The 15,726-nt window shown below is 35.4% G+C and overlaps 1 protein-coding gene across 1 annotated transcript in view; it reads right to left on the bottom strand.

Moving 5' to 3' along the window:
- LOC109061692 (rho GTPase-activating protein 7-like) overlaps positions 1-14,432 on the bottom strand; it is a 104,309-nt gene extending 89,877 nt beyond the window's left edge. Inside the window, 4 exon segments of the mRNA XM_042720859.1 lie at positions 772-912; positions 1,534-1,683; positions 11,379-12,828; positions 13,239-14,432. Of these exon segments, the coding sequence (XP_042576793.1) occupies positions 772-912; positions 1,534-1,683; positions 11,379-12,752 (1,665 nt within the window). The 5' untranslated portion in view covers positions 12,753-12,828; positions 13,239-14,432.
- Positions 14,433-15,726: the final 1,294 nt, after the last annotated feature.

Here is a 15,726-nt window from a genome sequence, read left to right as displayed (position 1 = left end):
TTAACATTTTAAATCAGTTTTGCTCATAAGTGCTATAGTAGTCTGCTACTACTCATTTGTTTCTGCTGTTAAACAGACCTTTGTGAACTTTGTTCACACTTTCACAAATAAAAGCATTCTGTCCATCTTTTCCTTGGCACTTTAAGTGTTATTTGCCATGTGCTTCTGAAATGTGGAGTCAAGCATGTAATGGGTAATCAAATGGAAAACTTTTACGCTCACATCAGAACACAAACTCACACAAGATCTCACTCACATCCACAGACATCCAGACATGTACATGCACCAGAGGGGAAGATCATAAGGAATGCTTCTTCAAGGAATGGTGTGTTTTAGCTAGTGGAAGCTGGCAGACAGTAAAGGCTGTTATTATCATGTTCCAGCAGTTTTAGCCACTCAGAGAGAAAGAAAATGAGAGAGAGGATGAGAGCGAGAGAGTCTCTCCTCAATAACTTTTAAAGTGGCTACTGGAACCACAGCACACTCTAATTTACTGTTTACATTGTCATTCAGCATACAGAAAAGCATATGTACATATTGGACACTTCAGTGGCCTCTTCAAAAAGTGCAAGAGAGATGACTGACACCAGGTTTAACCAGTTCCAGAGCCATGAGAATGTATCAATGGTTTTTCAAGCCGCTTCTCACACCAATGTAAAGCTGACCTGCTCAGGTGACTGAAAACTGCAAACCTTGTATCAGTAAGTTATCAGTATTTGATTTGGTCATTTGTTCAACAACAATTCCAATTGTAGGTTTTGGTTTACTAACCTCATTTTTTGGCCTAGCCCCAGCAGTTCCAGAGGGTCCTGATGAAGACAGCGATGATGACGAGCGATAAAGTGGGGTGTTTAGAGACTGGGAGGAGGCTGAAAGACTTCCTGCTGAATCCAGCATTTCTAAATCAACTTCCTGTTTAGGAAATGAGTAACACTGTTCTACTTTAAACATAAAGACACATACTTAACAATTGCTGAATTAAAATTGTATTTATTTTACATAATATTTACTAAATAAGAAATAATTGTAATAATAAAAAAATCTGTAAAAATAAACTTCTTTTAAAAAATTATTTTATGCAGTCTCCAAACGGTCACTGCTGAATTCACAAAGTTTGCAAGGTTTGTAAAAATAAATGTGCATTAGATATTATTAAAGACTTTAAATGATAAAAATGCACATTTGCTGAATGCTTACATTTAAAAAAAAAAATGATGTCATAATTTCTGTATACCATTTACTTTCTTTTTTTTAACAGTTCTGCCTAATAATTTATTGTTAAACAGAAAGATTAAAATACTAACTAACATTCTGTCAAAATGAAAGTTATGTGCACTGTCAAAATAAAAGTTTGACAGTGCACATAACGCTTTCAACATAATGGCCTATGCCAGTCATTAAACAAAATACCAAACACTGGCCAATATATTGACCAACCACTAAAGAATTTTACATAGATTTAGTGCTGGTGCAAGATTTGAGATGAAATTAGTGTATCACTTGCATGAAATCTACTGATTGGTGGCCACTCACAGAGATGATCTGCCTCTTTAAATTGGGCGTACTATTGAGGGAGGAGCTTAGGGCATTCTCAATCTCTTTGTCCAGCTGATCCAACTTCATTATTAACAGAACCATGGAGTCCAAACGTGACCTTTCCTTCTCCCTCTCCTCCCGTGAGCTCTGAAATGAGAAAAACAGATTTTCGTATCATCAGATTTTATTCAAGAAATGTAACCTTAAAACCAACACTGACATTAATCTGATCAGTCCCAATGACAATTCTTTAAACATATGTCACAGCAGACCAGGCGGCGACTCGGGTGAAGACGAGACTTTTCCATACAAGCTAAGGCAACACTTCATTAAATTTAACCTAATTTTTTTTTTTTTTTTACTCTCAGTGGTGGCTAATGCTATTAAAGGAATGGTACATACAAAAATATCAAATCATCAATTACTTTTTTTTTTTTTTTGTGAAACTTTCTTTTGTCAATAGAAAACAAAAGATTTTTTTTGAATGGACAGTTTCCCCCCCAACAGAGAATAGTATGAGGGACTGAATCTTGCTAAATATAAATGATTAAAAATAAATACACATAAATATGTTGAATGCTAGTATGTGGTTTCCATGCCAAAAAAAAAAAAAAAAAAAAAAAAAAAAAAAATAAAAAAAAAAAAAAAAACATATATATATATATTAAAAATATATATATATATATATAAATATATATATATATATATATATTATATATATATATATATATATTAAAATTGTTATAAATTATTATTTATAGTACTTATATTGCATTCTTGACCAAAAAGGGATCAAAATGAGCTGAAGACAATAGAAGCCTTTTTTTAAAATATTCCATAATGGCAGAATGGTTAAAGCACAAGCACAGAACTACAGAGAGTGAGTGGAAGACAAAAGTTGTAATGCTACTCAAGCAGAGAGGAATGATGCTGGCACTTGCCCCATGTCTGAACCAGGCCTGTGCAAACAGCCCCACACAAAGCAGTGCAGTGTGTAAAGGGCTTGCGTGGCTTTTTCTGGTATTTACCCTTAATACACACTTGTCTATCACAGAGCACATAGGGAGAGAATAAGAGACAGAAAGAGATACACTTTACTAATGAGCTAACAAAACACAAATTTTGTCTCCAGTTCAATCAACTTTGTACTGTCTAGTTCCAAAAATCCTCATAAAAGGAGTCCATATGATAATTTTATAAGACCCACATGTACTGTATATTATTTAAAGGGATAGTTCGCCCAAACATGAAAATTACCCCAAAATCACCCTCAAGCCATGTTATTTGAAAATCTCAAAATCTCGACCCCCATTCACTGCCATTATAAAGCTTGGAAGAGCCAGGACATTTTTTATTATAACTCCAGTTGTATTTGTCTGCAAGAATAAAGTCATATACACCTAGGATGGCTAAATCATGGGGTTTCATTTTTGGGTGAACTATCCCTTTAATATATTCATACTAAAGGCTATTAATTATTCTTAAGCCATATGATAGCTTTACATGAGAAATGGATGAAATTTTAATCCTTGTATGATGTTGTTTTGATACAAAACAAGCTAAAAAATACTGTGCTTTTAAATATAAACTCATATTTATAAGGATTGAAATGAACAACACATTATCGTGCTACTTATGACACATCAACAGATCTGGAGAACAGGAAAAGCTCACACATTCATCCTGACAGATGTAGGCCTACACAGTCTTGCAAAAACACAAATGTGCCTATGAACATGCATATAATCAGGTTTCTCATTCTGCTTCGAATGTGTGTACTTGTGCTTATTTAGAGCACTTTGTCACGGACAATACTGTTTGTTTTGGACTGTTCTTGGTCAGCAGAGTCAGACAGAATGGAATCTGAATCACATCAGCATAGTGCAGTCAAGAGTTACATGCTATTTGTCATCTCTAATCTATTCCTGGAAATACACTATGATAAAATGTATATGATAAATTCTTGGAATTTTTATATAAAAAAAAATAACTGTTAACAAATAAATAATAATAAAAAATAAGAATAAAAAAAAAGATTGAAATTCTGAAGTTGTCATTTAAGGAAAATGTTTAAACTGTGTCAGTATTGAACAAAATATAATTTAAAATATTAACAAAAATAATATATATATATTATTTTTGTTAATATTTTAAATTATATTTTATTTATATATTATAGTATATATTGACTTTGCTGTGTGCTTTTGTCATTTTTTAAGTATGTCTGCATAGTGTAATCCAGTTTTAATTTATTTAGTTTTATTTATTTTAGTTTTAGTACTGTATTTATCACATTTTCAAATTTAAATGAAAATGAGAAATGTTGCCTTTCAGTTAGCTGAAATAAAATAAGTATAAGTTTCTATTTTATTTCAGTTATTGTTTATTTTATTTAAAATAAATCTTTATTTAAATTTTATTTTAGTTTGTTTTAGTTAACAATTGTAACCATCACTAGCTAATTAACAGATATAAATAAATACATTTATACATTATTTATATAAATAATATATAAATAATTACTTTTTGCTATATAAAGTTTTCAATTCTGCAATTGTCATTTAAAGCAAACAAACAGAAGTAGAAATTTAAAAATGTTCATATCACTTTATATAACTAACTAAACAAAAACTATAGCTTTTTTTTTGCATAATAATTTTAATATTCTGAAGTTGTAATTAAATGAACAGTATGAATGCAGTTAGCAAAGATTAATCACAAATGAGACATCTTTAAAATCCAGATGGTTTCTCCTAGACACAACGAGTTTAAATGGAAAGCAAACATAGACTTTTGCTTAAGTCTCCTGCTCGTCATATCTTCTCATGAGAAAGGCGCCACCATTGCCGCACAAGTCTCCTCTAGAGTTTTATCACAAACAGTGATCATGTTTTGCAAGATACAATCAAGCATGTAAAGTCTGCAATCAAACGTCGGATATCTCAATCTGAAATCAAACATGATTTATCTAGTTCTTTCAAGACCAAATAATCTCAGTTTTGCTATCCATAGCGCTACCCTAGTGACAACATATTATATCTTATTTGCTTGTATTTTTTATTTTCCCCAATGTATCTTAGGAAAATGGGATAGTTGATATTTCATTAAAAGATGACATTCATCATCAGTCAAATGGTAGTCATTTTTTTTTTTGTAAAAAGTGACTGTAAACAGAGATCAGAGTAACACCTGACTGTACACGCTTACACCAAATTCCTGCACGTAATGCATGAGAGTGTGCAGTGACTGAGCTACTGAAAGATTCCTCCTCACTTGTCTTGCTTCCTTGCTGTCTTGTGTGTGATATCAGGTGTTACACTGACCTCAGGTGGTATGCTTTTAGTAAGACACTACAACTATAGACATTCTACAAGAAACATACATATGCTTCACTATTACAGACACTTTAACTTCAAGGTATTCAAGGTTGTTTTTAATTAATTCATTGTATTGTTTTTTATTTATTGTTGCTTTGGGTTTGAAAATCACATTACAAATAAAATGCATTATTATTATTATTATTATTATTATTATTATTGTTATTATTGGGTCAGAAAATAAGGGCAAGTGGTTCAAAATTTCCACATAAATGATCAGCATCCATAAGTATTCTATTCTAAGCCTATACATATGCACTAAAAAGATGCAATAGTCCCTAATTATTCAGATGAAAAATATATTTACTGTATCTGATATGGTTAAAATGCACCATTCAAATCCAGGTGGCAAATTGTGCCCATTAATCGAGAAAGCAGATTCTCTTACATTTTCTAGGAATTTACACATTTATTTGTCATTATGATCCTTTTCTCTCCCAAAGGCCTTTTTTTTTTTTTTTTTTTTTTTTTTTTTTTTTTTTGAAAGGATTTCCAGTTTTTCAAGGACATTTTGAGACATTCCATTGCCACAAGGACAGCAAAGCGTGTACACAAACACATGCACACACACAAATTCTACACTCATAAAGCACACCTCTCACTACAGTGACCTTTCCTTGACATTTTGACTACGCATCTGCTTGTGCTTTAATAATAAGCTTCGATATAAAGTGTGAAACTAAGTGCATTTTTACTTGACTGTTACACTGAGACACTTTTCTCTGTGATTTTCATTGGTGCTTTTGGTGTTTCTTAATTTGTATGCCATTTCACTTGCACTAAACCTGACAGACCCCCAAATCATAATATGAAGTAAAACATTTTAATTAAAGAAATAGTTCACCCAAAAATGCAGTGAATGGGTGACGCATGAATGTCCAAAACAGTCAAAAAAGCAGAAAAGGACAATATTGTTTCATATTATTTTCAAATGTAATTTATTCTTGTGATAGCAAAGCTGAATTATCAGCATTATTACTACAGTTTTCAGTGTCACATGATCCTTCGGAAATAATTCTAATTGATTTGGTGCTCAAGAAACAGTTCTTATTATTATCAATGTTATTATTAAGCAATCAGTTGCTTAATATTTCTGTGTAAATCGTGGTACTTTTTCTTCAGGATTTTTCATGAATAGAAAGTTCAAAATAGAAATCATTAATAAAATTATAAATGTCTTTATTTGAAGGTTTGAATAAGTTATTGCATCCTTGCTAAATAAAATAAAAATAATACTAAAAAAAAAAAAAAATGTTACTGACCACAAACTTTTGCATGGTAGGCATATGTGTTGGTAACAACTCTTTGTACTGTAGAGTTGTGTGAAAATGTGGAAATAAAAGGACAGTACAGTTTTGGACAAGTTTATATGTTTACAAACAAGCAAATTAAATATAACAGCAGGCTACTTATTACTAATGTCTTGTGACTGCCTTCCCATTTATTTTCCATTTAGCACAGAATTAGCCTGTCAGAGTCAGTGCTTTGCTGTTGGATTTGCCGAGGCGAGCAAGCATTCTGCGAGTGTGTGTGTGGTAAAAGCTAGCTGCATGGATGCCTAAGCTTTTCCAAGACACACACACACCCATTCTGAAACGCTCATAAATACAGCACGCACATACATAAAGCCCTCGGTTTTCACTCTCATGTGATGCATTGCTCCATCTCTGATATAAGTGACATCTGTATCTTACAAACCCTCAAATGGAGGAATATACAGTACCAGAAAAAAACACATTTTTTGAAAGTGATTTATAGTGATTAGATATTCAACAGGTATAAAAAAATATTGAAAAATGTTCCTGTCTCTGTTAGTGTATTCTAGGGGTCACATTCCTTCAGGCTTCTTCCTGTTTTGAGATGACAGAATTCCCACACTGTGAGATCTCCCAGAATCCTCCTGCTCTCTTCCTCTTTCCCAGAGATCTCTGGGGAATGCGCTTTTTGACCAACTCCAATCTGTCCTCAGTGACCCCACAGATATTTCTTTATGACCTCAACATCTGAAATGAGTGTGTCCTGCAGAGTGACACGCCGCTGGTTAGCTGCTAATATTAAATGGAAGCAGTCAGCAGCCAAATCTACTGCATAATCCTTCACTAGCTAGACAGGCTTAGAGCAAAGAGAGCAGGGAATAAAACTGGACACATGATAAAACTCCTCAAAGATGCTGTGGCACAATTCAAGGCCTTAACTCTTATTGTAATGAAATGATTTTGACACTGTGCATTGGAGGAACTGCATTTTGCTGGTTTGAACTTTACCTCCAAGTAAATCCTTCAGGATATTTTAGAGAGAAGTAGTATATGAAGAGTTTGCATTTTAAAGTTGTTTGAAAGAGTCCTTCTTTGAAAGTTGTTCGAAAGAAGTCTGTTATGCCCACCAAAGCTGTATTTATTTGATGACAAATACAATGAACACAGAAGACCTTAACAATATAATTCCAATTTAAAATAACTGTTTTATATATAAAAATACAAAGTTTTTCACCCATTTATAACTGATAAAATATACTATATATATATATGAATATATCAACAAAAAAAAAATCATGTGATGACAGAATTTTCAGAAGCCATTTCTCCAGTCTTTAATGCCATGTCACATCCTTTAGAAATCAAGATTTCACGATTTTTCCAGCATTTATTAAATAACAAAAATAAAAAAAAAATATATATATATATAATAGTATATATTGCTAGCAAGTGTGTGTATATATATATTATGGTATATATAAAGATCCTGATCATAATAACACTGAATCGGGAGGCCTAACCTACTGAGGAAAAGTCCAAATGTATGTTGTTAGCAAACATAACCTCATCACAGATTTTCAGGAAATGGCATAAGCTTCAGCATTCCTTTGGTAAATTCATTTACTTCAGTGTCTGAAGTATTCTGCTGGGTATTTGGCCCAAGTCTTGAACATGATATTACAGCATCATGTGACTGTAGCAGATGGCCATGTTTAAGTCGGACAATGACTGGATGCATTATGGGAAGGGATAGAGAAACAGCTTCAGAATTTCCTTCCTAATTACTGTGTTGGATATTATTGAATAAGGTCAGTCAGAGAGCTGGTTTGTTCAAGGACACACAGAGGAATCCTTTAACTCACTTCAGCACTCTGGACACAAAGAATAAACTGAAGTTGTTGCAAATATGTGATTATCACTCCTTAGTATAACTACTTTGCAAAATCAGAATTACATTTATCTAAATATCTAAAAATCAGTTTCAACCAGGATTGTTTGGACATGTACCATAATAATACTCTGCCTTTCTGGATGATTTTACCATGGCACTTCAATACATATCCTATATATCATACTGAATAATTATCATATTAATTATTGTTTAAAAGTCAGCTCACTGAGGCAGCATTTATTTGATCAAAAATACAGTAAAAGTATTTATATTGTAAAATATTATTACAATTTCGTAATACATTTTTATTTTAATACATTTTAAAATATAATATATTTCTGTTGACAAAGCTGAATTTTCAGCATTATTACTTCAGTCTTCAGTGTCACATGATCCTTCAGAAATAATTCTAATATGATGATTTGGTGATCAAGAAACATTTCTTATTATTATCAATGTTGAATGTTGTGCTGCTCAGTATTTTTGTGGATACCATAATACATTGCTTTTTTTTCAGGATTATTTGAAGAATAGATATTTCAAAAGAACAGCATTTATTTAATTTTTTTTTATTATTTATTTACTTTTTTGGAAAACAAAAGAAGAATCTTTTTACAATGTTGAAAATTTAATTACTTACAATTCAGTTGTCAACAACGCTGAGAGAATACATAATATTTTCTAGATGTGAATAAAAGAGAACACATAATATGTGTTCACCTCTAAATACTGTCAAAATTCATAGCATTTACATACTATGAATGAACTTAAAAATACATAATTGAACCATTATTTGAAATCATATAGAATTGAACCTCAGTGTGAAATCATTCAAATCATTCTGATTTTGCCCCCCCCCCCCAAAAAAAAAAAAATGAATTGTGTGAAACTTAAAATTGTGAATCAAATCGATACTCTGTCTACCCATAAATTCACACCCCAACTTTATGCTCAATTTCATGCATACAGTCAGGAGCGCACAAACTCAAAGGGAGAGATGAAGTGATCTCAAACAGTTGCTCAATATGGGGAGTGATTTTTGAAACAGTCATTGTGTTAGCGCCACTTAAACGGTTCCAAGAATCTCAAATCCACCATAAAGCCCAGATTCATACTTCAACTCCCTGATAAATCCCCTGACTGACACAATCCAGCACATGCAGAGAGAAATAAAAAAAGGGAAATACTTCAGTTCTGGTCTCATTATCTCCATCATCGACACTGCTGTGTTGAGCATCTAGTACCTGTCTGTCTTGATTACTAATACCATCCTTTACTGTCTTTATTGCTCATTTATAGATAAGATGATTGGAATTAGTAGGGTTCCTTCTGTACTGATGTGCCAGACAGAAACTCCCTCACTCAAGGACTCTAGTTGCTCACTCTGTCCTTGAACTCATAATAGTTCATGTCTCCATTAGCAGTAGAAAAGAGTCGTTCAAGGCCTTAAATGGCTTGCATTCACTCCAGCGCCCTGTAACAAACACAAATCCCCACAAGAACTCCAGCCACCAGCCCTGGATTTCAGTCTCACAAATAAATGACAATTACACAGCATGGTGTGTTTTGCTTGGGCTGGATCCTGTCTAATGGATCCTGCTGTATAAATAATGACTGTGTTTTGGACGACGCCTCCATGGTCTTGTGGAACAAGGCAAGGATGAATAAACACAGAAAGCTATGTTGGCCGATGTTGGCAAGCTGGCTGCTGTCAATCACCCACGTAAACACATAAAGGTAAAACATATATACAGTATGCATTAAGCACACTCACAACAGAACACATTTTCAACACTTGTCACGAATCAGCAGACACATAATCACTACAATTTTTCTTACATACTCTATTAGTGTCCTTTTAGTCTTAGTGTGACGCCAGTTTCTTGGACCAGGGAGCATTCCACAGATGTCCACAGCCAGAGATGTAAGCTGGAGTGATGTCATTGCTTTCAAAAGGGCATGGCTGTGAGCTGGCACAGTGATTTAGGATGTGGTGCTTGAAAAGCATGGCGCTAAATAAATGCTTTTAATCAGAACTGTGTATACAAACAAGCACAAACATGGAGAAAGAAGAAAGAGTCTGCAGAAGAAACATGCTGGAACTGGTTTGAAACCAGCTAAAAATAAAAGCCAGCATGTACACCGGCCTCTCATGGAAAGATGTGCACTGTGCACAAGACTATGTGGATTAATACTTTTATTCAGCAAGGATGCATTTATTTGATCAAAAGTGACATATGAACTTTCTATTCATCAAAGAATCAAACAAATTAAGCAACCCAACTGTGAAGACTGGAGTAACGATGCTGAAAAATTGCTTCCTTTTTGCTTTGCATCAGGAATAAATGACATTTTAAAATAAATTCAAATAGAAAACAGTTATTTAAATTGTTATTGGATTTTTTGATTGGTAGGTAGGTATAAGATGAGTGAGTGAATGAATGAATGAATGAATTAACGAACGAATGAACGAATGAATGAATGGTGCTTACACTGCACGTGCAAACCTGGCCAACGCTATTCTAAATGGTTGCCACATCATTGCTGTGTTGTTGCTAAGGTGTTCTGAGTGGTTGGATAGCACATTGCTCTGTGGTTGTTAGGGAATTCTGAAGTCAAACTCCATTCAAGTTCTTCTGTTTTGAAGTCTGCTTCTTTAGTTTAAGTCTATGTGGTTTCTTCATATCTTTTATTGTACACAAGTTGAGTGAAAATCACAAGCATGATTACTTAGAAAAGGTAATAACACAAGAAGCTCAACAAGCCCCATTATTTACTTTATCAGTCATGTTTGAGTAGGACAAAGTGCACTCCAAAATGTAACACTTGGAACTACAGTATGAATGGCATTGCTCAAGTGGGAGATTCAGGTTTGAATCTAGCCTGCATTATCTCCTGATACCATTCCCCCTCTCTGTCTCCCCATAACTCTATTGTCTATAATAAATCTTGCAAAAATGCCCCAATATAAATAAATAAGATTACTGTGAATACTGTGTTTAATACGAAAGTAATTGAAATCTTGTGATGCATTAAATAGAACTCATTTTTTCCCGATTTCATTTTATTTGCATGCTCAATTGCTTTGTTATAGACATTTTTTTTTTTTTTTTTTGGAAATTCCCTCAGAATTTCCCTTACTGACTGAATGATGACCTTCATAGGCATGACACATGATAGAATCAATCTCATGGCAAAAGGGATTTCTTTCTAAACTGTATATGACTAAAGCACATTTTTCACATTTGCTTTCTTTTGTACTTTCCTTGAGTACAAATAAACCATAAAATAAATAAATAAATAAATAAAACACCTTACCTTCCTTGTGCGAAGCTTGACAAGGGGTCCTTCAGCTTTTGGGACACTCTCGGTGTCTTTGGCTGTATTTGTATATTGGTTTGCCTGATGTTCATCACAGAGTCCTTCAGGTTGAGGTTCTTCTCTTGTTGGCTCCTTTAGACTCATGTCTTGATCCTCTGAAGTTGTCAAATTCTCACAGTTGTTGGTTTTTAATTCTGCACTTACTAGATGTACTGGCATCTCTCCTGATATCTGAGCTGAAGCATCATCTCCCGATTCAGAGAAGGACCCCTCATGGATAGTTTGGAGTTTTGAGAAGCAGTCATGCCTTGTTTCCAAGATGTCAATTTTTCCAGATGGTTCCAGTAGAGAAGTTTCACAAGCAGGTGGTTTAAGGATTCCAATTTTTAACATCTCATGATCAGAACATTTAAAAATGCCATCATCCTCCAGATTTCCATTGTCTTGACCTTGAGGCACTATGCAACATTTGGACACTAGACTTGCTTTATTAGTATCTGAGCTAGCTTCTGGAATGTGAATTTCTTGAGAAGTTGATGATGGTAAGTTTGGGATCACAGTTCCGTCTGTGTATGAGCATTCAACAAGCATTCCACGTGTTAAAACCGTCTCTTTAGACATTTCACAACATTGTACTTCCACAATATTATGTGGGTCAGCAGATTTCTGCTGTGAATCAGAGGTGGGTGGGTTATTAGTTATATACGTGGTCTCGCTTGTGACACTCATGGGTTCATGTGCTAACATCTGACTGCCCACACTAACCTTCACCATGGATTCTATATTTTCTGAAGTTATTTCAGAACAGTCAACTTTTACAGAGTTACTGTCCTTCAACTGTCCTGCATTTGATAAATCACTTGTTTCCTCTATTTGCGCTAATAATGCAGTAGGAAGTACATAATGTGTCAGGCTAAGGGAAGCAGATGCTTTATCCTTGTTTAGTTCCTTATTATCTGGATCTCCACTGTGAGCTTGCAAAGTTCCTGAAGCAGAACATTGCAATTCACCTTGATCTGCCATGTTGTCTGAAGGTAGCCTGCTATCTTGGTCACTCTTGTGCTGTGCTGTATCATTGACGGTGTTTCCAGGCGTCAATGATTGGCACCTTGCACCTTCAAAGCTAGGTTGAGTTCCACCCTCAAACTTCTTCACTATCCTCTCCATCGTTCTTGTACCATCTCTGATATCCTCCTGAGGGCAGGGTAAAGTCTGAGTCTGGTGATGACTACACTCAGACATCGAGGCACACCTACTGCGTTGGTACTGCACATGGCAGCAAACCAAGTCTAGGTCATCATAGCTGTATTGTAATCCTGTGCGTGGGGTCACATGATCCTCCCAGTTTCTCTTACGAACGGCAACAGGCATGGCAAGATCCCTCTGCTAGCCCATAGAGCCTTATTATTAAGGCCCACGGAAAGCACAAAACCAGATACAGGTGCTTCTGCAAAGAGAGAGAGAGAGAGAGAGAGAATTTCTCCTTTGTCGAACACTTGTGATCTTCATATGTGAGAGAAATGAAAACTATACGCTTAATGAATGCCATTAGCATTGCAACTCTAGTGCTCTTAAACTCATTTAGTCTGAAAAGTCTGTTCTGTGTTATACTTAAAAGCACACTGACAACTTTATGTGACGCCAAAAACCTTTCGAACATCATAAATACTAAATTTATTTTTGAAGAACCAAGTGTATAAAAAGCAACAAGGAATTGGCCACTGTTCATAGCTTTTGACACTGTATTTTCGATACTATCAGAAAAGATTTTTACCAATTACAGCTTAAAGCAGATTTCATAAACAGCTGTAGGACTGACTCGTGAAGGGAAAAAAAATATAGATGAATCACATTTACCCTCGCGTCCAACTGTTAAGTCAGCCAAGCATTTCACCAGATCCTCCACCCACTCAAAAGTACAGTAAGACTTCTCTACATTTTGTCATTCTTCAGTGATTAGCCACCAAGGACAGACTTCTCTTTAAAATTAGACCAGAGGGAAAGTCTCAAGATGGAAAGAAGTTCAGTAATAAAAGGCAGTTGGGGTAAACCACACAGTGTGGTGAAATGGCAGGAGCTCTTATAGTCCCTCAAGGCTGATAGATCTTCTTGACGTATATGTGAAGTCAGCGGTTAGTGGCGAGCATTCAGAGAAGGTCCTAACCAGGACATTCCTCTCACATCTGGCCAGAAGTTACTCCCTCTGTTGTACATCTGGTCATGAGGTCCAACTTTCCTTTGGCAAGCGCTTTCGCGGATTATTTGTTTTTCGATAAAGACAGTTATCTTGTTGTAAAGAAAGATAATCCCTAGTTGCTCACGTCACTGACATCCCGAACTTACTTTGTGCTTGTTTGGTAATGTCTGGAGTAACAAAATGTCTTAATTTTAATATAAGCAACGAAAACGTAACAGAAAGCTAAGGCAGCAGACATTTAAAAGAGATTCATAAGCAGATGGTCAGTCTAAGCATTAGTACCTGAATGCTTCTCCTCTTCCTCTGGCCTTATTAGAGTGTCAGTCCGTGTTTGTAGCATCCGTCTACGGTGATGGAGCGGCCAGTTACCCACTCTCCCCGCTGTGTGGTGAGCTCACACTCTGACACAGCTAGCTCTGTTCTCAAGCCAGCCAGGACGTCAAGGTCATGTGTCTCCAGGGGTCAACACATTTCTATGGTCCCATACTATGTTACAATCAAAAACAATTCCTGCATTGAAAAGGTCTGAAGAGGAATGCAGAAAAAAATACACTCTGCATTAAATAATTCCCAAAGGTGAGAAATAAATGAATGAATCCATGTTTGAAGGCTCTAGACTAGTACTTCAGTTCTGCTGATAGATCAAGTGTTCAGCTGTCAGACCGGCAGGGCTCCTCAGCAATAAGTGTCCCTAATTGGTTCTGCAACCAATTTGTGTTTTTCCGTCAATGAAGCGTTCGGAGAGATGATGCAAGAACTCCAGAAGAGGGAGGAGGAAGCCATGTGTTTCGACCAATCTCTCCCCAGACGTCTGGGGCGATCACTGATCGTGGTCAGTTCCTGCTAGAGCCTTTTCTCCCTGGAAGAAACAAGGAGGAGGAGAAGAAAACAGAGACGCGTGGAGCTTGAAACGTGGAGAGTGTGTTGTCATCCTGACTGCATTAAAGGTCTTTGCTTGGGATGACTGTACGTTTTGTTTTTGGCAGTCTTAAGTCACTGTTTTTCTTTCTCGCTCTCTCTGCCTCCATCTCTTGCTTTCTTAAACTCTCTGTTCAGAAACCAGGCTCTTCATATCTAATATGCAGTTCTTCTGGAAACTGACAGTCGTATACTCTCTTACTTTTTTCTTGCTCTCTTGCTCTCACTGTTTCTCTCTCTGCTTTTCTTTTTCTCCCCCTTTCTATTTCAGTGCTGTTTATAACATTTAATTCTTCCTATAAAATCGGCATGCCACATTCCCTCTCCTCTCACTGACATTCACACACAGACACACACACTTTCTATTTCCACGGTTCTGTGTGTGTGTGTATCAGTGTTCTAGCTGGGAAAAGCACTCTCAAGTTTTGATTAGAAGCAGACAGCGTGCTGTGTAAAGGTTTGAGTTAGAGGGAAAAGTCAGATTGCAGTAATGCTTTGGCACTCATTTCTAATTTCCTTTTTGTTTTTTTGTCACTAATGCAACAGCTCAAGCATTCTTACACAAACACTTAAACAAACTTTATGAAACTATTATGAATATTATTAGCAATAATATACTAATACTTATTATTAGTAGTATTATTATTGTTGTTATAGCCAAAATCAATTCCACATATCTTGGCAAAGGGGAGTGTCAAAACTCTTTGACAGTGGATTTGATGTTCTTGGGCTGTTTCAAAGAAAAACAAGGTATAGTGCATTTCAATGTGAGAGCTGACTATCATTGCCTAATATAGACATGTTTCTTGATGGTCATCCCCTCTCTCTCTTATTCTCGCTTTGTTGTTTAAAGGGAACGGACCTGGAACCCATACTGACTAAAGGAGCATTCACACTGAATGCCATTTGCAGTGGCTAAGTGGCCGGAAGTCATTCGCTTTTAGCTTGAGCGCTGACAATTTGTTGGCAAACAGTGAATGTTGGTGACATGATGTGAGTGTGAGTAACATATGACACAGTTGAGAAAGTTTAACCTTATGCAAATGAGTCCAGGTAAGGCGGAGGAAAAGGTAATGTTACTATTGTGATTTAATGTTAATTTTATGGCAGTTTTAATGATTTTATGTTCATCATTTACTCACCCTCCTGTGGTTCCAAATCTGTGAGAAAGAAAGAAAGAAAGAAAGAAAGAAAGAAAGAAAGAGAGAAAGAAAGAAAGAAAGAAAGAAA

Source organism: Cyprinus carpio, chromosome A1 (genome assembly GCF_018340385.1).
Source record: "Cyprinus carpio isolate SPL01 chromosome A1, ASM1834038v1, whole genome shotgun sequence".
Taxonomy (NCBI): Eukaryota; Metazoa; Chordata; class Actinopteri; order Cypriniformes; family Cyprinidae; genus Cyprinus; species Cyprinus carpio.
This window is presented reverse-complemented; position numbering and strand designations above follow the sequence as displayed.